This window comes from Zootermopsis nevadensis, unplaced genomic scaffold (genome assembly GCF_977971745.1).
Source record: "Zootermopsis nevadensis isolate Lab colony 2312 unplaced genomic scaffold, Znev_1.0 Znev_ptg000006l, whole genome shotgun sequence".
In the NCBI taxonomy this organism is placed as follows: domain Eukaryota; kingdom Metazoa; phylum Arthropoda; class Insecta; order Blattodea; family Termopsidae; genus Zootermopsis; species Zootermopsis nevadensis.
The window spans coordinates 13,168,682-13,190,832 of record NW_028259138.1 but is presented as its reverse complement, the minus strand read 5'-3'; the positions used below and the strand labels follow the sequence as shown (position 1 = coordinate 13,190,832).

Below are 22,151 nucleotides of genomic sequence, written 5' to 3'. Positions count from 1 at the left end.
AGTCAAATATAAGTTGCTCAAAAAATTTTAAACTGTAAATAAGTCACGTTTTTTCCCCACAATGTTCCTAGAATGTCAGATTGCACCTAGAAGTCTGTCCATTGCACGTGTAACATTACCATAAATCATGTACTAATAATTTTGATGATTTCTCCTCTCTCACTGTTTGTTTTTACGAGAAGTTTCCGTCAGAATTTCACTTCGTTCAGATTTTCTGTTAGGCATTTTTTTTTTCCTTCAAAATCTTTTAAACATGACCGCCACGATTTCGCACTGCCTCACTTGCTGGATTCAAGGGACACCTCTTATGTGCGGACATTGTTTCATAAAGCCTCGGGTCCCCCCATTTCTTCTGTGGAACCGGAATCTTCTTTAGTCCGTGAAATTCCCGACAAATGAGAAATCAAGTAATTAAGGTAAACGAAAACAAATCTTGGTTTATTGGAAATGTGCCAGTGTAGAATAATCGCTTCTTTTAGTTATTTTAAAAATTCTGTCTTGAATCAAACTTGAGCTTTTATTCTTAACACTAATTTTAGCCTCCGGACAGACGTCATCCCGTTCTTAATGTCTTCTAGTAAAGTAAAGTAAAGTAAAGTTTGTCCCACTATACGCCATGTAGGCGTTTGGGGTGAGAGGAGGTATAGCTCCTCTCTTCCTTGACCTCGGCACTAGATGGGGGTGAGTGGTCAGCATCACGCCCCGGCCGGCTTTACCCCCGGGAAAGGACCCCGGTACCCATTGTAGAGGAGGCTGGGTGGGCCCCAGAGCCGGTCTGGACGCAGAGGCTAGAGGAAATGAATCCTCTGCCCCCGTCGGGGATCGAACCCCGGTCGTCCAGCCCGTAGCTAGTCACTATACTGACTGAGCTATCCCGGCTCTTCTTAATGTCTTCTACGCTCGAGAAGTCACTACTGTTTCCTTCGTCATCATATTATGAGAAATATGCTAATCACATGTAATTAGTGGACGTTCATTACCACACACCATGAAAAGTGTCCGACGCCAGCCGAACCACGTGGCGAAAGAAAAGTCCCTTCAAAATTTATTTACGTTACTGTGACTGTAATTATATTTTAACATTTTGTTTGTAAATCAGTGTAACTAGGAAGCAATTATTGGATAGGGAAGGTGTATACAACGAATACAAGACAAGAGCGAACATTTTATTTACACTGTAGAGGATGTCAACAGACGCTTCCAGCGAGTGGTAAGGAAAACAGTGGTCTTAAATGCCAAGGCGATGATAACATGTCTTTGTCTGCTAGAATTTTTCCAGAAAGACGTGCGTCCGTTAATACCCCCCGACTCTCCCCTACCGTAATCTGTGCCATTTGTGACACGAAAACAAATGTAAGTTCCCTAAGAAGTTTAATTTGGTGTATATACAAACTTGAACACTAAAGAATTCAACAAATTTGTTATTGGTTCCTCTTATTTTGCGTGTAAGCCTGTGGTGCTGTCGGAGGTTGGCACTTAAAGGATTACAAACTTATAAAAATATGCGGCGGAGTGAAAATAAACCATAATGAATCTGAAATTACAGTTTAAGAGGGATAATGTTTGGACGATTAAGCCCACCAATACAAAAGAATAAATTTTAATTTTAAACTATTTATTCTATAGCACTCATGAAGATTTCCGTCTTCTGGGTTGTTGCGCTGTGTAGTCTGGTCGATGTTAACCAACGTTTCAGAGGTCATACTGCCTCCGTCATCAGAGTATGAAGATTTCCGTCTTCTGGGTTGTTGCGCTGTGTAGTCTGGTCGATGTTAACCAATGTTTCAGAGGTCATACTGCCTCCGTCATCAGGGCGATCGCCCTGATGACGGAGGCAGTATGACCTCTGAAACATTGGTTAACATCGACCAGACTACACAGCGCAACAACCCAGAAGACAGAAATCTTCATACTCACCGCTGTGAGAACCTCAAGTCTTATATAGCACTCATGTTATCTGCAGAGAAACACTTGTTCTGTACCACACAACATTATTTTATTTCAGTAACATTATAAAAAGTGCATTCACAGTTTTGTTCTGGGTCGTCTTATCTAACACTGTCACTCGCAGTTCACTTTTCCGGGTACCCTCCGCGGTCGTTCCTTAGATGAAAGTTTGGTGTCGAGAAATATCTGGGCCAGAAGATGCCTTGTCCTGTATTGCTTTGCACCGCTGTTTGGCTTCCCTGAGTCGTCCGGTGGATGCGTTGGTGGTTACACCTGGTAAGACGGGTCCCGCTCGTCATTCCACATGTTGGCTGCGTAAACAACACAATATTAACAACAAATTTTCTTTAAAGAAGGCACTCCACAATAATCGGGGTAGATTAGATATGTAGCAGGTTCGGGATGGAAGGTTTTATGAATTACAAATGTTAATTGAAATCGAATTTTCTAAAGTTTCTTGTGCTGTTGTTCTTTAAAGCGCTTTAAAGAGCCATTTGTTGGTACGTACAGTCTTTTTAAAAAGATTTGTAATTGAGTACAGTCACGTTCAGAAATAAAATGTGTGGAACAATGATGAGAAAAAGATGAAAGAAAGAAAGAAAGAAAGAATCTAGAGTGATGGTTTCAGGCAAGTTTTCGTAATAACTGATGTGCGGGATTTCATAACATAGAGCTCGAAGTCAATTAATAATCATTCTGTATAACGAGGAACGTAGTGATTAGTACATGACGCTGTTTGTAGCGTCACAAATATATGTTGCCTGGCAGGAGATAAAAAGTGGACCCAGGGAGGGTCTACATCGTACTGAAGTCGAGGAACGCTCTTGATGAATCGCTGCGACGGCGCTACCAAAGTCTCCCATTTTGTAACACGTGTTTGAACACCAGGGGGCCAGATCCACAGACTGGGCGTGGTTATGAAATCGCCCTTTCCCCGTACTTCTTTTGTTTGGCTAGGGTACTGAAATACAGAACGTTACAGTAGGTGAGGGGGGGGGGGGCATGTTGCCCGGTTTTGTGGTCCATCAACTGGAGGGGCCCTGTAAGAGATAGATACAAATTCTTCGGTCACGTGGTGGCAATTTTTGATCCAGTAAACTTGTGTAATGTCGCACATTGTCCATGGTCTTTGTAAATTTGATGTAGAAGACGGTTAGAGATTGAATTATCCGCTGGCCTTGTAATCCTGGGGGTCTCGGGTTCGATTCCCGGCGGTGCCAGAATGTATAACTTGTGTTGGGCAAGGCCGTGGTCTAGGCAACACGGAGTTTTCCTCCGTGGCATCCCAACAATTACTCCATTCACACACAGAAGAAGGCAATGGCAAACCACTTCTGGATCATCTGCCAAGAACGTATATGAACAGGTCCCAGTCCGAGAAAAGGATGGAAGGATCCTGTTCATATGGACCTGTCGTCAGACAGAACACTAAATAATAATAAGATGAGGTGGTCTAGCGGTTAGAACGCTGGCCTTGTAATCCTGGGGTCTCGGGTTCGATTCCCGGCGGTGCCCGAATTTATAACTTGTGTTGGGCAAGGCCATGGTCTAGGCAACACGGAGTTTTCCTCCGTGGCATCCCAACAATTACTCCATTCACACACAGAAGAAGGCAATGGCAAACCACTTCTGGATCATCTGCCAAGAACGTATATGAACAGGTCCCAGTCCGAGAAAAGGATGGAAGGATCCTGTTCATATGGACCTGTCGTCAGACAGAACACTAAATAATAGTATTCATAGCAATGAAAAAGTAATAAATATGGCAGTACACTAACAATCAGCACCTAAAGACGGGAGAAAAGCCAAGACCTCAAACGTGGTGCAGGCCTATATGAAATATAGACTTACCTCAGACACTGTACAGTGTTGAACATATGTAATACAGTTAATAATACGATGAATAAAAGTAGGCTTACCTTTATAATACATTTCCTTGTACATACTCGGGCAGTTTTTACCCTGGAAAGACAATTAAAAGTATGAATATCACATTGTTTAAATATTAGGGACTATTTTTTAAAGTTTGTTTCATCAATTGAAATGCTATTTTTTTTTATAAATATGTGTTCATTATCTGCATAATATAGACGTAATTATTTGGAGATGTGTATTAATTTTACGTCAATTATGACCGCCTAGTTCTGTTTGGCTATTGCTGGATGCAGAAAGCTATAAATTATCAGGGAGTATTTGTAGGGCCGTATATAATGTCTCATATTTAAAAATACAAGTAACAATATACAATTTAAATCACAGCTTTAAGTTTTACATGTAATGTTTGTTGTAAATATTAGAAGCCTGATTAGTGTCTTACATTGTATTAACATCGAAGGGGCTTAACATTTTGTCTCTTTTATTCTATGCCATTAAAAAAATAAGTGAAAAGTAATAATTTTGGACACGAAACATGTACCAGGTAAAAGAAACGATGAACGTTGCTAATGAAAGCCAATTATAATTTGGTCATCGGCTTAAATTAAGCAGCGGTTCAGCGGTGGTGCGCGGACCACTATTTGACAGACGTTTTTTGTTAGTTGCTGGAGAATGTTAGAGTCGTCAAAACATGGACATTATGAATCATAACAGCATTACGTAAAAACTTAATCTTCAGTTAATTAAGGAGATTCTTCCATTTTTTTCCGCTAAAAGCCCTCCGGGGCTTTCGTCCTAACCACGTAGAACAGGTTTTTGGAATTATAAAAAAATTGAAAAGCCATTGTGTTACGCAACTGGTCCACGTATCTCGAGGCTGAGGTAAGGGCACGTTTTAGAACGTAGAGGACCCACACAGCACGGAATGTTTCAGTTTACGAAGTCCGTAAGATGGAATATTTTAATTAACTTCGGTATTTGAAAGTTTTTGACGTGGTTTTCAATCCCTGGTTATACCAGTTACGACTTTTTACGTTGACTGTATAATTTGAACAGAAAAATCTTAAGGTTTGGTCATCAAATCGAAATTGTAACAAACTTCCAGTACGTGAACGTGCATGACCGCGGGGATCTGTTCCTACAAGGGTAGTCAACCTGCATGGCAGGAGGTCATTGTTTCTACGCGGAAAATCAAACTGCGTGACCTATGACGACTTAAGTGCAGGAATGACTTAAAACGCAGATGACATAAGTGCAACCACCACCAATGTGATATGACGTGAACACTTCTGAAATGTCAGTGTACTCCCAGGGGTACGCGAAGACATCTTAGGGGGTACGTAAAATTTAAAAAAAATTTTTTTTGTGATAAACACTGAATAATCAGTAATGTAATTTATTTTATTTATTTTAGATGTAGATTATATACTATGTATAACTTGAATTATACACCAATAACTTTTGGGGGTACAAAGTTGAAGAGAAATTATATCTGGAGGTACGCGAAGACATTTTAAGGGGTACGTGAAATTTAAAAAAATATATATATTATTTTATGATAAACACTGAATAATCAGTAATATAATTTATTTAATTTATTTTAGATGTAGGTTATATACTACGTATAACTTGAATTATATACCAACAACTTTGGAGGTACAAAGTTGAAGAGAAATTATATCTGGGGGTACGCGAAGACATTTTAAGGGGTACGTCAAATTTAAAATATATATATTATTTTATGATAAACACTGAATAATAAGTAATATAATTTATTTAATTTATTTTAGATGTGGATTATATACTACGTATAACTTGAAATATACACCAACAACTTTGGGGGGTACAAAGTTGAAGAGAAATTATATCTGGGGGTACGCGAACAAAAAAGGTTGAATACCACTGCTCTAAAGAGTACACCGAACCAATACTGTTGAACACAACATATAACTCTAATGCTTCGATACAAATTAAGTAATGTTTTGTATTTATCTGCAGAATTTTAATAAGCAGTCGTAATATCCCTGCCTATAAAGAAAATAAGATTATGGTGAACAATATTATATTCGATTAAGCAAGCGTTCATTTCGCATTTCTTAGGTAACTACAGTTGCCTTATCACCGTTAGCACTCACGGGGTGCGTTAGATCCGTTCTGTGGCGAAACCTCTCTTTAGCGCGGAGGGGGAAATGTTAGAGACGTAGGGTGTGTGTGTATGTGTTGGGGGGGGGGGGTAGCCGACTAATGGAAGCAGATTACCCTACCAAATATACTATCCTATTTGTTACGCCGGGCTACACTTTTCGATGATAAGGTGGTTTTTTGAATAAAGAGATAATGGAAAAGCCCGCTGGGCCATGCTGAATCTCCCCTCCCCTCCCCTCCCCCTCTACAACCACCCTCATCCCCTTTTTCGTCATCCTAGGGGTTTAGCCGTGCTAGACCGTGGGCACCGCCCGAATTCATTCGGCGGTGAGATCGTAATATCAGTACAGAGTGTTTGGAAACCAAAGACGATATTCAGCTCGATGCTCCGGATTTGTTCCAGTTCTTTGCACATTTGTTGATGTCGAACACGTATTATGTGTGTATTTATTTATTTTTTTGGTTTTTTTTTTCCACCTAACCGTAGGCTGTTAATCTGTAGACGGCTTCGGATGCTGCGTCCAAAACGCGTGGTAAGAATAATTCGACGTAATCCTATGAAACTGCGTCGCTTGTTATTGCATGATTGGGCCTGTAGAACTTTTCGCAACAGTTGACGTTTTGGAAGCTTAAGTTTGGTCTGCTTCTATCGGTTTGTCTCTAGCATCGTGTGAATCCTTCATTATTTACGAATTTTACCGGCTTTAAAATCTTCTTTCGACAGAGTCCTTGGTTTTGCCCTGATCTTGGTCCTGAAGATTTAGAACTGTTTATCTTGTTCTACCATCTCACTTAACGCATTCTATTTAGAAGGTCTTCCTGCGTGTAGCACAGCCTGTTTCGTGGACCAGCTGTTTTCACTTACTTTTATCATTTATTTTTTATGTTTTTATACAGGGTGTCAAATTTACATTTCTGAAGTTTCTTTTTTCTTGCCAGAGTTACTCTATACCCCTATTAGACTGCTTATTCTGAATTATTATTAGTTTAATTAATCTGTAGCCAGTGTATGATTATTTCATTCATTGGGCCTGTCTGGATTCTTGTCTCAGGTCTAGGTGTTGCGCTGTCGTGTCTATTTTGTTTCTAGACAATCATCTTCTCATTTCACACGATAGTTTGAGAGAAAAGATTGTAGTGAAATTACATTCCTAAGCGTTAGAAATTAATGAAGATTTCACAGAAAATAAAATATTTGAAAGTGGTTTAAGTTTGAGGGAGACGCATTCAAAAATGTTAATTTTAAGACAACTTAACGCAGACGTTACGCGAATTTCGAACTTCTGTGAATTTTTATGTCATAAGTGCGATGCAAGGCTTGAGGCTGGTGAAATGGAGCTTCGTTGTAAGAAGTCTCACTTCTTTACAGATCGTAGTTGAGAAAAAAAAATTTGAATCTTCCTCGAGAGGAAACTCAGCGATGTAAAGATATCAAACCGAAGTATTTAAGTACATCGGAAGTTTCGAAATCAGGCACAAACGTAGCACATTCTTTAAGACGTTTTTAAAAGTACGTAGTTACGTCATGTTGTCGTCCATCCAAGTACTCGTGATTCATTTCCGGTTGCTTAGAAAGACTAAAATGTGCTGAAAGTTCCATTCCACGCCTTGGATACGTCAAGCGATAACTATGAGTTCCAATGGCGTAAATAATAGGAAAGTAATCGACACAATTCTTATAATAAATAAGCAGAAAGTCTGTGAAGTTTATTACAGGCTTATTATAGTTATTATAAAATTGTAATATCTAAACATTTTCAGTTAATTTAATTTCGCAAATAGTCATATATGTTGTCTTCCAGTTGCTGATTTTTCTAACCAAACTCTGTGATGATACTCCTTTGGGGTTTAAACGTAAGTGAAGACTGTACAATAATGTCAAACTCTGATTATAAATCCTGTAAAACTTGAATTAATCTTTAAATGTTAACGCAACAGACTTGTGTATGAATGAGGGCAGGAACGGTAGCAGGATTCGAAGAGCAGCCTCTCAGCAACAAGGCCTTAAATTTATGTAATGCTCCGAGGATCAGAATTAGCGGAAGTGAACGGCATTTCAACCCACGGGATGTCACCGGAAATGAAGTCCGCAAAATTGACCGACGAGGCGGCGACACGGGAAACGCATATCGACGTATTAGCGACGACGGGATTCGAAAACAAGCCTTGGCTGGTCTCGGCGAGTGATTTCAGAGAACAGCGGACTTACGAGCAGGAAAGTGTTAGTAATTGTCAGTTGCAGCGATTTTGATCAGAAACACTGCCACAGGCTGGGGGATTATTTATTTATAACTTATTTAACGACTTAAATAGTATTAAAATATATTAAAATTGTCCGTCAATCACAATAAAGTAATATAAGATAATTAGATGGTTAAAATATTATCCTTTGTTCCGTATCGAGTACTCGATTTACATATGGAACATTCTCGACATGTTTCGGCTTTCATAGAGCCGTCATCAGGTGTATGTTATAAACTCTTAATTCAATTACTAATTTTTAATTTTTTAATTTTCTTATCATTTCTACGTTTTTCATTGTATCAACATTTATTGATGTGATGTGATTTTAATATATTTTAATACTATTTAAATAAAATCACAATATGACGCACCTACAATATCTTATTTAACGACGCTTTTCAGTAGCTCAGACTACATACCGTCGAATGAGAGGTTGATATTGAAGAATTTGGAAAGGATCTGGAAGGAAGCGGTCATGACCTAATTTAAAGTACAATCCTGAATCTGCCTTGAGGGACTGAGTAATACCATTAACTCCCTAGTCAGGATAGCCAGTCTCTGAGCCGAGAGTTGAACCCGGGACCTCTCGAATACGAAGCATTAGTGTTATGTTCTCATGATCAGTTTGTTGTTTGGAAGGGAAATTTGATATTTGAGCGTTTGTTTGAGTGCGCTGTGAGTGGACGCTACGCAGTTCTATAATTTCGTATCTTCCACGAGATTGCGGTATCTCGTTGATCGTGTACCTGAAATCTTAACAGGAACAGATAAAAACTCTCGATTACTCAGAAATCTATTTTACCCCAATCTGCCGAATAACACATTATGACCGACGTTTACATTAATTTTGTCCTGTACTGTAGCTCGTAGCACGAACAAATGAAGGGAGTGGAAAAGGAATGTGGGACAGGGGGTGAGAGGAGACGGTATAATTTCCCGTTGAATTTAAACGGACACGGGTGCTGTGCTACGGGATGTCCGCAAGTTGAATGTAATTAAGAAAACCTTCGTCTTTTGTTGTAATAGTGGCTAAGAATTGTAGTAGGTACACGCACACTTACGTATAGAAATAATGATAAACAACTAACATAGTTTTTAATGAAAAGAATGCCTAGATGCCTTCGTCTGGAATAAGGTGTCGAGAGATTCAGTCTACCTGGAACCTTCATAATTATTGTAGAATTCGCCTACAAAATGATCCGGTGTAGCATAAGGCAAGGAATTCTGTTTGAACTCTTTCTACTTCTGACGAATCTGTGTGTTGCAGACAGCAGACACGTAGGGTGTACTTATTTTTGGAATGTGCGGGGGTGATACAGACAATGAAAGGTCTGTGAGTAGTCGAAACAGAATTCAGTAACAAGAAAAATAGCAGAGAAGGAACCTTTCCAGTGGAAGAAATCACTTCGCAGGCTTACGCATGCGCGGAAGGATATTATTAAAAAGAATAGAATGTTAGCTGTAAACTGGATTCAATTGACTTTGGATAATGCCCGGTGCGAGGATGTCGTAAATGCGTTATTGAACGATCCTCGCTATCTGAGAACAATGATGCTCTGAGGTCTACCCTGCCCCAAATGTAATGGGTACGGAGTGTTCTTTGCCCCGAAATAAAGTGGCAGGAGTGTGAGACTAACCACGTATCTAATTTCTAGTTCTCTGATGCTAGTAGGTTTTAGCGTCGCTGCCTCTCAGCTTTTCTAGCGCGATGTTAGCAGAGATGAAACATTTTATTTTTAAATCCAGGTTTAGTGACATGGCAATGCACGTACCTGTGTTATATTCAGACTAATCACGGCTTTTGATTCTCAGTTGTCTTGCTGTTTCATTCTCTGGTAATACTGGGCATTTGAATGTGATAACCAGTCATGAACGCGTGGTTATTTTTTAAAAGGGACGTTAACACATCACAGCACATCAGGAATAAAGGTAGGCTACTAGACAGATCTTTTGAACACAGAGAATTACTGTCGACATAGTTGAAACGAGGTGGCAGATATTTCACTGATAATGTTGACTGCGTGTTTTGCTCTCATCCGAATCTGCTTCCCAGAAGAGGTGTCTTCCATACGTTATTTACGATTAAAAGTTTGGGTTTCTCATCTCCCGCATGCTTACTGCATGTAATTGAAAATGAGGTGGTACAGACGTAGAATTAAATAGATATTTGAAGGCTGATTTCAAGCCAACTGAGATGTGAGGAAATTAAAAATAGGGGAGCGGAGCGTTTAGAGAAAAATTCACAAGTATTGAGCCAGAAATTGGAATCAGAAGGATAGTTACAAATGAAGATAATGCCAGACTACAAAATGTTGGGCTCCATTTAAGCAGGTGTGAAGAGAAATGTTTATATTCCATGCTGTTGCTGTGCTCATATCTAAAGTTTGTAATATCCTAGCTGGACCAGAATGCACAGTGTAGATTCTCGTATTTGGAAAGAAAAATATCCTATTAGCCTTTGTACGGCTTCTCGGGAGAGATTTCTTTAAGGAGTTGCGTCATAATTGGAATTGGATACTTTAATTTAACATCTCTGGAAAAGTTTAAAGCGTAAAACCTGCACATACAATATTTTTACAAGGAGAACTGCTTAGTTAACCGTCTTCTCACCCCGTCACCCCTTCCACCCTCCTTAACAAATCACCCTTGCGAACACAGAAATGTGTACGCCGACTAATTCCTCTTGTACTCTCGTTATATTTTAGTCCAGCGTTTTGTGAAAATCGTGCAAGAGATTAATGGTGTACTGGTGCAGTGTCTAGAACAGGAGTTTTATCACCTCATGCATATTTTTATCCCCTCCCCCACATTTTTGTCTCTCCCCTTTCCAACCCTCCACAAACCCTACGCACACGTTCTCTGTCCCATTTTCTGAAACCGCGATCTCCGTTCATCTTGCCTTAGCACTGGATACTTGTTACGCGAGGGTGGGAAACTTCATCACAGTTGTGTTATATCAACTGGACACATGCAGAATCCTGGAAGGAGCTGTCATTCCCGCCTGCTCGACAGTGCAATTGTTTCTAGCGATCGGCCCCTTTAAAAGCACTTGATTGAATTTTCAGTCCACGGAATTATTTCACACGTGGACACCTGAGTTTTTAGAAACGTTCTGGTGACGTGTTAATGCGTACGTGTAACACGATTAACTCTGGGTGAAGTTAAACGGTTGATGTCTCCTCTGGTGATCGGCCGTCAGAATAGAAAATCTCGAAAGTTTCGGAGACTGTCTCTGCCAGGAACGGTTAACCCTTTGAAGCCGAAGATCGTCTGAATATTATTTATGAATTCAGTCCGTACCGCGAAGAAAACACTACACCTCACCATTACGAAAATCAGCTGGTTAACTCTTTGAAGCCGAAGCTCGTATTCATAATATTTACGAATCCAGACCGTACCGCGAAGAAAACACTTCACTTAACCATTAGAAGTCGAATCAGGCGGTACCACATAAGATTTAACATCCCGGTCAAAGCCTTAATCGCCCGTGGCTTCGTTGCATTCAGTCGCCGTTATAACCTCAGATATTACGTAATATGAAAGTAGCACGAATTAAGATAACCACTTTCTATTCGCGTGTGTATCTGCGGAACACAACAGTCTCTTAAGGTCGTACGAGAATTTCAGAATGTAAATTTTCTGATTTAATTATTACAATAAAAGTTTTGTCAGATGGGGCAATATAATATTTGATGGAAAAACAGTTTCGAGAGCCGCTTGGGACATTAGTGCAGATGGGAGGATAGTATTAAAGTAGATCTTGGAGAAAAAGTTTGTTGAACTGTGAATTGGGTTGGGCCAAATCAACTGACTGGCTTACTTAAATGGACCTTCGCATTCTGTAAAAGTAATAACTTTTTAAACCAACTGATTCTTACCTTTACTTTTATTAATATTAATAGCACAAAGGAGACTCTAATCAGTGTTTCTTGGCATGCTTGTGTGTGTGTGGGCCTACATATTAGTATATAATATGTTTTAGCATATATTATGTGGAGCATGTGTGTGTGATGTTTTTGTATGAATCGTTGCCAGGATTAAGTTATATGAGGTGGTAGGTGGTCCGAAATCCAGGTTTGACAGAATTCTGTGCTCAGAGATATCATTGGTATGATAAATTTAGAAAACATATTTTTTTTTCATTTTTCATAAATGTCTGGAGACAAATTTTACCTAAAAAAGGATTAGTTCCCTGCATATCGGTGTAGAGTTAATTTTCCAGACTTTTCTTTGCAAGTGTCCGGTTTCATTATCAGATGGACTGTCTGATATCCTGAGTGACGTTTGTGGTGGTTTTTTTAATCAGTCTCTACAGACGAATACACAGTACTTCGAAATAAAACCTCCTGGTTAGTATTCAGACAGGCGCAGGTCAAAATCTCGGTCCGTAGAGATCTGGAATGCGCCTTTGAGACCCTCCAGGTAGGAAGTAGGATAATACCTTTCGTTAGACGATGACTGCTCTCATTCCAGTTCATTATTCATTGATCATCCTATCACTCGATGCTAGCCCGAGTTACGGACAGCGTCATTAAATATTCATAAACAAATTAAAAAATAATCACCAGCAATGATCATCTTCCCACATAGATAAACGGTTTTTAAAACATGACATTGTTACTCTTGGTTTTGGGGCCGTGTAGACTACTCTGTAGACGTGCAAACGTTTGGAGACGGAGACTTCATGTTTCTCCTCGACTTTAGCATCCGCCAAAACCCAGAGCTTCATAATCACGCTTACCGCCGTGAAAACCAAAAATTTCCCACGATGTGAAACATGTTAACGGATATAATTTTCCAGGAAACTCTGTGGGTCTTCACTGTCCCTGCGCTGATCCTTAATCTCAAGAGGCCTGTTAGTGCCCCCCCCCCCACCCCTCAGGATGCCTCTTAATTACGCCCCGTGGGAAAGATTGACATTTTGAGTCAGCTTGCTGGCCTTTTGAAGCGAGAAAATTTCAGAGTGTGACGTCATTTAAGCACACTTCATGATGGTCTTTGAAGAATTGGCGGGAATGTTGTATCAGACGCTTGCTGGAAAACTAGTTTTTGACTTGTCGTGTTCTTTGATACCAATTCGAGTTGTAAGTAACCACGTTTTGATAAACAGTACGCGCTGTCGGCAAACTAAGACCTTTATTGGTCTCCAAAGTTGATGACTGATTGCACGGTTATTTTATGACGCTGTTTCAAGCACACAGTCTGTACAACATCGCATTAGATCGGCAACTGGTGGTAAAGAATTCGGTGAGAGGCGTTCATACTGTGGTAGTATCCCAGAGTTCTCATTAATATGCTGCGGAGAGCTGCTTAATGTCTAATGTCAGGAAAGTTTAAACTGGAGCTAGTTAGGCCTACTTCCTTAATACAATTGTAGAACGTTACCTCTTCATTAACCTGCTCGACGTGTGAAGAATTTCTTAGAATTGACAAACAAGCTGCAATATTTTAACAACGGCCTAGGTAACAATTTTCGCAGTTTTGTACATTTACCACTTAGTGTGACATTAACCCTGCGCCCAAGCACCATATCATTTGGAGTAACAGTAAAGTATTTTTTACTTCGCTGATATATTATTTAGAGCAACCAGCTTCTCGATTCGTCCCTCTTAACCCTTGTGGAAAGAAAGAACGTTACCTGTCGGCTAGGACTGTGACTGTCTCTGCCGAGAATCGAACCATGATTGTGAACTCCACAGCCATCAGACCTACCTTACGAGCCTACTTAGATTTAAGAAAGTGGATACGTAACGGGTTGTACGGCTTTTGAACTCGATTAAATTGTTCCAGAATCAACTGCAATGGCGTGTTTTTGAACAGCGTTCTGTTGCTAGGCGATCGGTTCTGTCACCGCCCAAACTGATGAGACGTGTGTTTTGAAATTTGACTTGTACATCTCGCGTGTATTTTTCATAACATGACGCTCGTTCTGGCATCGACCCTGGCGGTGCATGTGAGATTCTGTTTACGATAGAAAGAAAATTTCTCCTCTTTACAACTCGTGTTCCCACGTATTTTCTGCAACCCGCCAAACTTCCTTTATAATGCGTGCTGGGGTCTCCTCCGTCCTTCCCCTTCGGGCGATGGAGTTGGACCACAAAGATCACTACTCACTCATCTTTGTTTAATTCTGATATCACGAATGCGCAGAGCTTTGCCTCCACTCCTCCTATACGCCTTCATGAGCTTTAATTTGAATGCAAAGAATGGATGCGTCTACGTAAATGTTAACAGAGTTTAAACCCTGGTCGTGCCAGGTCAGGATTTCGTCAATGCTGTTAATAATGCAGAAACCTTCAATATTTACAAGTCGCCTAGTGGCGACAGTACATTAGCTGACAGTGACTGTGGACATTAAGATTTCATAGACTTATTAAAAATGAATACGTGTCTAGTGCTGAAGGTTTAACGGGGCAGAAAATGTGATGTAGCGACTGATAATACTTAATGCGGTTCACGACATTCACTGCGCTCATTATCGAAGGTCCTTACACGCAGATATATTAATTTTGTTAATTTCTTGTAATAATTTTTTTTTCTCTCAAAAAAGCTGCAGGTGCTAACATAATAGAACAGAGATCTACTTGAGAAGCTGACAGTATTTTAAGACTATTAAGACATATAATCATAGCGGGAAGTTTATGATTTGTGCTGTCACCCACTATTTTTTTTTAGCAAAAAAGACAATTCTTCATTCAGATAGTAAAGACATTTGCGGCCTTTTGTTAAATCCGAACATTCCGCCGCTGGTTCCTGTCCTGAACAATTTTAATCTGAGTGGGATTTGAGATTTTCACGGAAAATGGCTATCTTGCCCTGATTATAGAGGCAGCAGGGACCTCTGAAACATCGGTAAACTTCTACCAGACTACACGGCGATTCAGTTAACATCCTCAGACCCTTCATCTTTAATAATAATAATAACATCATCCGCGTAGGGCATCATCTCCCAAGTGATTAGTTCCCTTCAGAAATTCTCTTCTAAAATTTTGTTTTTATTATATCTGCATTGCGTTCTACGTGTCCTCCCATCTCATCGCCATTGATTATTTGATGGAACTTATATTTTTGACGAATGTTAAACGTAACGAAACTTGTCATGTGATTCTATCCGTCTTATTTTCTCCCTCTTAGTTCCAAACTCTCTCCTCAACACGCTGTTCTCTAACATCTGGTATTACTGGGGCCTAGAGTTCGAGGCTAACGTGAGTAGGGTACGTCATGCAATTGAAGACACAAATCTATAAATTCGCAAGAATTTTGAAAAGCGGTCATTTTGGAAAAACTAGTATGAGATGTTAGTACAAGAGTATACTGCATTTTGGTTTAGTGGTCTGCTTTCTGTCATCACAGAATCTTCGTGTGTTGATACTCACCTCGCCTTTTTTGAAGTCTATGTTTGTCCGGACGGTGCGATGGTTCAAAGGCTGAAACGGTCTTGCGTTGTTGCCCAGAGGAGCTTTCGGCTCGTTCATGGGGCCCTGCATTAATTTACGAAGCGCGTACAACTGAAAAAGAAACACAAACATATTATCACACGCCATAAAACTAAAGTACCAACCACAATTTGCGTGAAAAAATAGCATTCACGCATAAACTGTGAAATTTGGTAGATTAGTGTCTAGTAACTGACTACTCCTTGATGAGCCTGTATGTAGCCTACCCGATAAGCTGTCTATTAATTTATAAAAAGGGTTCTCGACCTTTTTCGCTGGCGTACTACTAATTTTAATTTTAAACATTAAATGTACCATTAACCAAATGCGACCAGGGCAAAATTATTTGTGTTAATATTATATTTTGATTTTCCTACTTAATTCGCGTACCTTAGGTTGAGAAACTCTGATTTATAGGATTTGAAATTTCGTGTTCATATCCAACCAAATGGAATATATCCTGAACCTTTAGTCCTCTATCCACACACACACACACACGTATCTTAATTATCTTGGGAATGTAATTAGTATCTTCCCGCCCATAATACTTCTCTTGTTTTATCCTAACAGTAACTGGTTAACAGTACAGATTCTTTGGTTGTTTAGCGACATTCTTTCATCTGCACAGGCCACATATTGTCGAAGTGGATTAAAATATTTAAGACTAGATATACATGCATTTTTAAAGGAGGAAGTCTATTTTAAGGCAGTACGCTGGTATTAACAGGAGAGACTGAACTAAACTATGAAAAATATGAATCCTGTTAGCCGATAACTTAGTCTAAATTCGAACCAAACGCCTTCCGAGTACAACTCCAGACCGTGCGTGCTACACGACCTCACTCGGTGTGATGATGCTATTAAGTTTGTACCCTGTCTTCGCATTGTGCGATTGTGTCAGTTGGGTAATGTTTGAGATACAGAATCCTAAAGACTGGAGCATCCATTAAAGAAGAGACGCAGACTTGCTCATGAATAGTTATATTGTCTTGTGGACAGTGAAATGTTTCAGGCGACCGAGAACAATGTCTATTGAAATAGTCAGACCCCTCTAGACGACAGTCTCTGTTTATGGAGCCATATTGTGTGCGATAAGAGAAGTTGTATCAGACGTTCCTATGCAGTGCGCCCTGCGAGATATCGAGATAGTAAAAGTGGCCGTGGCCCTATACAACGTTACAGAACATTCTACTTCCCACTACAGTGGATCGATAGGAAGACGTCGACAGAACACGTGAAGCGAATGCGATATATCGATCGAAGGCGTAGCAGCTATCACAATCTTTATCTTATATTGCAACCGTACAGGCCTGTCGTCTCATTTCTTACTTTAACACGTTAAACATTACGTATGAGATTTATAATGTCCCCGCTGCTGGAAGATCTCGGTGTTGGCCGTGCGGATTAATAGTTGGTTACATGCGTTTCTGTGTGGAATATCCCGTCACCAACTTTACGACTGAAGATGGAGGCATTAGGTTTCTATGAAACTTAGATATCAACCCCTTTGAAAATTATGTCTATCTTTTAGTGTGAAGTTCTTCATAGTTAAATATATTCTGAGAAACTATATTTATGTGATATTTGTTATTTCTAAATAGGATTTGAGGTTCTCACGGCGGTGAGTCCGAAGATGGCTATCTTCTGGGTTGTAGCGCCGTGTAGTCTAGCAGAAGTCTTATCTACGTTTCAGAGGTCCTTGTTGCCTCCATCGTCAGGTCGATTGCTCATGATGGAGGCAACAAGGACTTATGAAACGTTGGTAGACTTCTGCTAGACTACACGGCGTTACAACCGAGAAGATAGCCATCTTCGGACTCACCGCCGTGAGAACCTCAGATCCTGCATATTCAAATTTTTATCCATTTTGAGGTTCCATCCCTCACATTTCATCATCAGCTGTGCAAAACATACGGAAGTCACCCGATACGAGATTGGATGAATGAAGATGCTGTGGTATGATTTCAAACGTCACTTTTTGAGTTTTATAAATCATTACGATACCTCTGTGGGGGAGGGGGGCATTGTGTGTTGGAGGCTAATTCCATACGAAAGCAATTCCAAAGTTTTCGGATGACGGTAAGCTTAAGATACAAACTCGTCACGTTCCAGTAAGAGAGAAGTTAATGGTTATTAACTTTCTCATGTAGTACTTTTAAGAAACATATTTTATATCCTGGTATAACTTTAACGTGATCTCGTCAGCAGATAGTGAAAGGCGGAATTTCATCGTCGTAGTGAGTCTGGATGTCGCCAACTGTTTTACTCAGCTACTCTCGGGTTAAAAACTGTGAACCTGGGTTTTGTCGTAGGTTACGATGTATGCAAGGAAGTTATCGCATTCGACAGAAGTTTACAAAAACTTCTGATCGTTTTTGGACTGTGTCATCGTCTGTTTTTTTTTAAAAAGAACTCAGGTTAAAAGAGTGGCACCTACTCAGCTGGGTCCAATCAATCATGAAAAATATGTACAATCCCGATTGTAATACACTATCGTCAGTAATCTTTAAAATTTACCTCTGATCGTTCTTTTTTACTTTTCTAGTTCATGTCGAAGAATATGGTGATTGGCAAAATAGCTGAAAGTAATACTTTGGTCAGATATTTCAGTTTAATGCACAGCCTGGAGGGCATTAATGCATTCTGCAGGCTTCGGAGCGCCATCTCCACCCTTAGAATTCATATTTAGCTTACATTTCTAAACCCAGTATTTTTTTTCTAATTGTTTATATGCAACAAATCTTACGGCGAAGAACATCTGCACATTCATCGATGTTTTTCTGTAACAAAAAAACGAAGAAATTCTTAGCGCTCTCTCGTGTTGCTTTTTATATATACCGTAGAATTTGATTAAATTAAATTTGCTCGTTAATGCTTTTGGAGTGCACGGGAAATAAGACGAGGAGGACACCGTGAGGAGATCGTGTTCATGGCCCGGAAGCCAAAGGTAACATCACGAACTGAAAGTGTTAGTGAATATTTATTCAGTCTTCTGTTTTACGCGGTTTTAACTGTGGAGCAAGTATATGCTAAGGATATTATGCAGACGACATGATATGGACAATTATCTGTCCCGTTCGACACATTATATTTGGGGGTAAACGGGCAATGTGTGATTGATATTGAAATCCATATTACGTATTCGAGGGATAAGCGGGCAACGTGGTTACCTCTTGCTTGGTGATGTAGATGGGCCTGTTAAGGATGATCCAGACCGTAGTTTCCCAGCATCCTGGGTGTGTGGTGGAGCCCTCGTACGTCATGTATTGGTGAGTCTCTGGCAGGAGGCTGTGTAGCGATAGATGGCGAATTGGTGCACTGTCCGCTGTAACAAATCACCAGCGTATTCCTAAACTTTAAGCATTTTATGTGCTGATTTTAACTTAAAACCCTGTTTATTGTTCTTCTGTGTGGGCATATAATATATCTTTTTGATAATTTTTTTATATAAATGAAAAATCACAAATATATTAGCAGCGAAAAATAAGGTTTATGTTTGATTGAAACCGGCCATATTTTTAATACTCTTTTTTTCGTTTTTCGAAAATACTCGCACGCAGTTTCAACGGGATACCAGGTTGATCATGGTACAGCCTCTCCGGCGTTTTTTCCAGCCCCCCCAAGGGAATATAACTTTATAGTTATATCTTACATTTTGAGCACAAATCCTCCATCACGCTTTCTACAGATTCACTGGAGCTGTAGCCTCCTTATAGAATCTTCGATCAGAGTTGTAAAATAATACGAAATCTTGATTCTGTAGAATGGCTCGGACCAAGTCTAAGAACTGTATCAACAACTTCAATTGTGTTTGTGATATTAGGTCTTAGAATTACGTGCATGTTTCTGATACAGATTTCGGGCAGTTTTACACGAAGAATTTCTTTTTTGAGGCATGTCCTTTCTGAAGAGGATTCTCATTTGATTTATTTTTAATGAATGCACTTGAAGACTTCTCGAGATGACTACATAAGCACTGAGCATACCCTGGGCGCTACGTTGGTGTGGCCTCACCCCGAGTTCTCTCTCTCTCTCTCTCTCTCTCCTTCTCTGCATAAAGTACAATTTGCCTTGGCTAGGTGCGCGGCGGAGAGTGAGGAGAAAGGGGTGAAGAGGTTTTTCACTTCTGAAGAAGGAAAATGAAAAAAAGGAGAAGAGATCATTTGGAGCTGTTTCTAAAAAGAGTTGGTTAGGAAGATTCTCTGAAACCTGACCGTAGCCAGGTCTCGACTTTCTATTACTGCGAACCGACGGGGCGCTTGGGGGGGGGGAGGAGGTGCCAATATGACGGGCGGTAAGTAGCCTACAGCAGTCAGCGCTGCACTGGCCCCACAAACTGGTTCGTTTCATCGCTTAACGTTATCAGGCTGTTTCGTTCAAGTTGGTTGGGACGGGACGGACATTTTGAAGCCATCAGATGATTCGACAGATGTAAATATGTACAACTGTATGATCTTTGTTAAGGCTAAGGTAAAGTTAGAAACGTGTGTGGTTGTGAAGATGTTAATGACATCACGATATGTAGTGCAGTCGATAACGTAACACCCATTTCGCCGTTCCTCCGCTGTAACAAATAGTACCAAGCTTTACGCGTACGTAATTATTTGCAATACTGATTGCAATAGCAGAGACCGGCGGTGAATTTATGAATTAGGAGCTTCAGACAGCCGACAAGAGGTGGTACTGGGGCTTGATGTTGGGGGGGGAGGTTCTAAAAGAATCCCTCACCGGGAAAAAAACAAATTAAAGTTGTTACGAAACTTTCCTCACGGCTTCCAAAATGGACGTATTTTTTCTAACTACCTGAAGAAGGAGACGTGAGTACTGGATTGATCTGGCTTAGGATAGGGACCATCGGCTGTCTCCTGTGAACACAGTAATGAGCCTTCGGGTTCTGTAAAAGTCAGAGGATCTCTTGACCATCGGAGCGGACGTTAACTTGTCAAGAAGGACCCTCCATGGAGTTTATCAGCACAGAATGAGAGAAGGCAGAACTTGGAGCGTGTACTGTTAGATGTATAGGGGAGTAGACAAGAAAAGATGAGCCTCCTCAAAGAAGTTCGTGTGTGTGAAACTTAAGTGTAAATAATATACTTGAAGAGACAGTACACACGCGGAAATTCGGAAAGCTCGTGTAGATAAAACTGTTATAAACACTTGACAGAAGAGAGGATGGAATTATGAACTTACGCACTAAGGAAGAAAGATTATTGAGTTCGGTACAAACAAACGTCTTATCATTGCTTAGTATTTGAAAAAATGAAGACGAAAGACACACAGAAGCTCGTATCACGTAGGGTGACATGAGTGGGGCATGTAGAACGCACGGGGAAATTGTAAATACTCGCACAATTTGAACAGGGAAAACCTTGAAAGGGACAAGGAGGGCGTAAGAGAGGATGACGATCTTGAAGAAGAGAATTAGATTTTGACAGGATTTGGGTTGCTGCAGCGACGTGTTCGATCATCAAATCCTTTTCTTCAATCCCCTTAAAATACTTGTTTCTTGTATTCTCCTTCCACACTCTTTTCGGCGCAGTGTTCATTGATGTCTTTGTTGAAAATTTATCCGCGTCTTTAAATTTTCTCCTTTGGATTTAACAATTTTGTACGTCTTTTTAATCTGTTGATAAGTGCCGTATTTTTGCTGGCATTGGGCTAAAGGGAAATTAAAACTTTCTCATTTACAGACATGTTGATCATTGAAGGATAAAATATTTACCTGATTATGGGTTACTAGCCAGATTATTAGCAGAACAAAACAAACTGACCTACACTTAACTACTAAGGACGTACAACTAGAAAAGGCCTCGTAACGCAAAGAACTACTTTTTTACAATCTTACTCCGTATGTCCATTTAATAGTGAATTTAAATTTAATTAACGAAGTGTTAAGTTGTAATTTGCTCGTTCGTTATTACGAAATTTATTTGATTTGTTGACAAGACTCAGTGAAGAGTACAGCGGAACTCCTGGTGCTTAATAAAACTTTCACAGGAAACTTCAGGCATAAGATGGAGATAATTTTGTATTTATTAATTATATCAGATTGTGATATCATGGGTTTTTTTCGACATTTAGTCTTGAAGGTTGAAGATGGAGGCAGCGTGTTCATATGAAACAGTTGTATACACCCACAAGCCTATAAAAAAGAACAGCTCAGAAGACTACAAATTAAACCCACACTGATCTGATGAATCTTAAATTCTAGAACAAAAATTATCTTGGCGATTAAGTGCCTTAGGTGTGATGGACTATTAGTGTAATTAATTAATTAATTAACAGAGGCGTCTTATTTTTATCATAACTAAGAAGTAAAGTCAGTTTTACTTTAAACTGAAATCCGTTTAAATGTCAACTTGACTTAATTGTTTTGAAAACTTTTCTGCGGGAAAAATGTTTCTCAGTTCAAAGTTCACCACAGCAGGGTTGCAATCTTAAATCGCACAATAAACTTACCACTAAATCTGCTGTAGAATGCGTCATGCAACTAGTAAATGATCA

The 22,151-nt window shown here is 39.8% G+C and overlaps 2 protein-coding genes across 2 annotated transcripts in view; one reads left to right on the top strand and one right to left on the bottom strand.

Annotated features, from left to right (window-relative positions):
- Positions 1 to 22,151, top strand: part of LOC110837456 (uncharacterized) — a 516,015-nt gene that overhangs the window by 97,469 nt on the left and 396,395 nt on the right. The gene's annotated exons all lie outside the window — the stretch shown is intronic.
- The window catches only part of CARPA (Carbonic anhydrase-related protein A), a 279,269-nt gene continuing 258,263 nt past the window's right edge, over positions 1,146 to 22,151 (bottom strand). Inside the window, exons 7-10 of the mRNA XM_087343739.1 lie at positions 18,818 to 18,972; positions 15,588 to 15,719; positions 3,867 to 3,909; positions 1,146 to 2,258 (exon numbers count right to left, since the gene is read on the bottom strand). Of these exons, the coding sequence (XP_087199865.1) occupies positions 2,215 to 2,258; positions 3,867 to 3,909; positions 15,588 to 15,719; positions 18,818 to 18,972 (374 nt within the window). The 3' untranslated portion in view covers positions 1,146 to 2,214. The remainder of the gene's footprint in view (positions 2,259 to 3,866; positions 3,910 to 15,587; positions 15,720 to 18,817; positions 18,973 to 22,151) is intronic.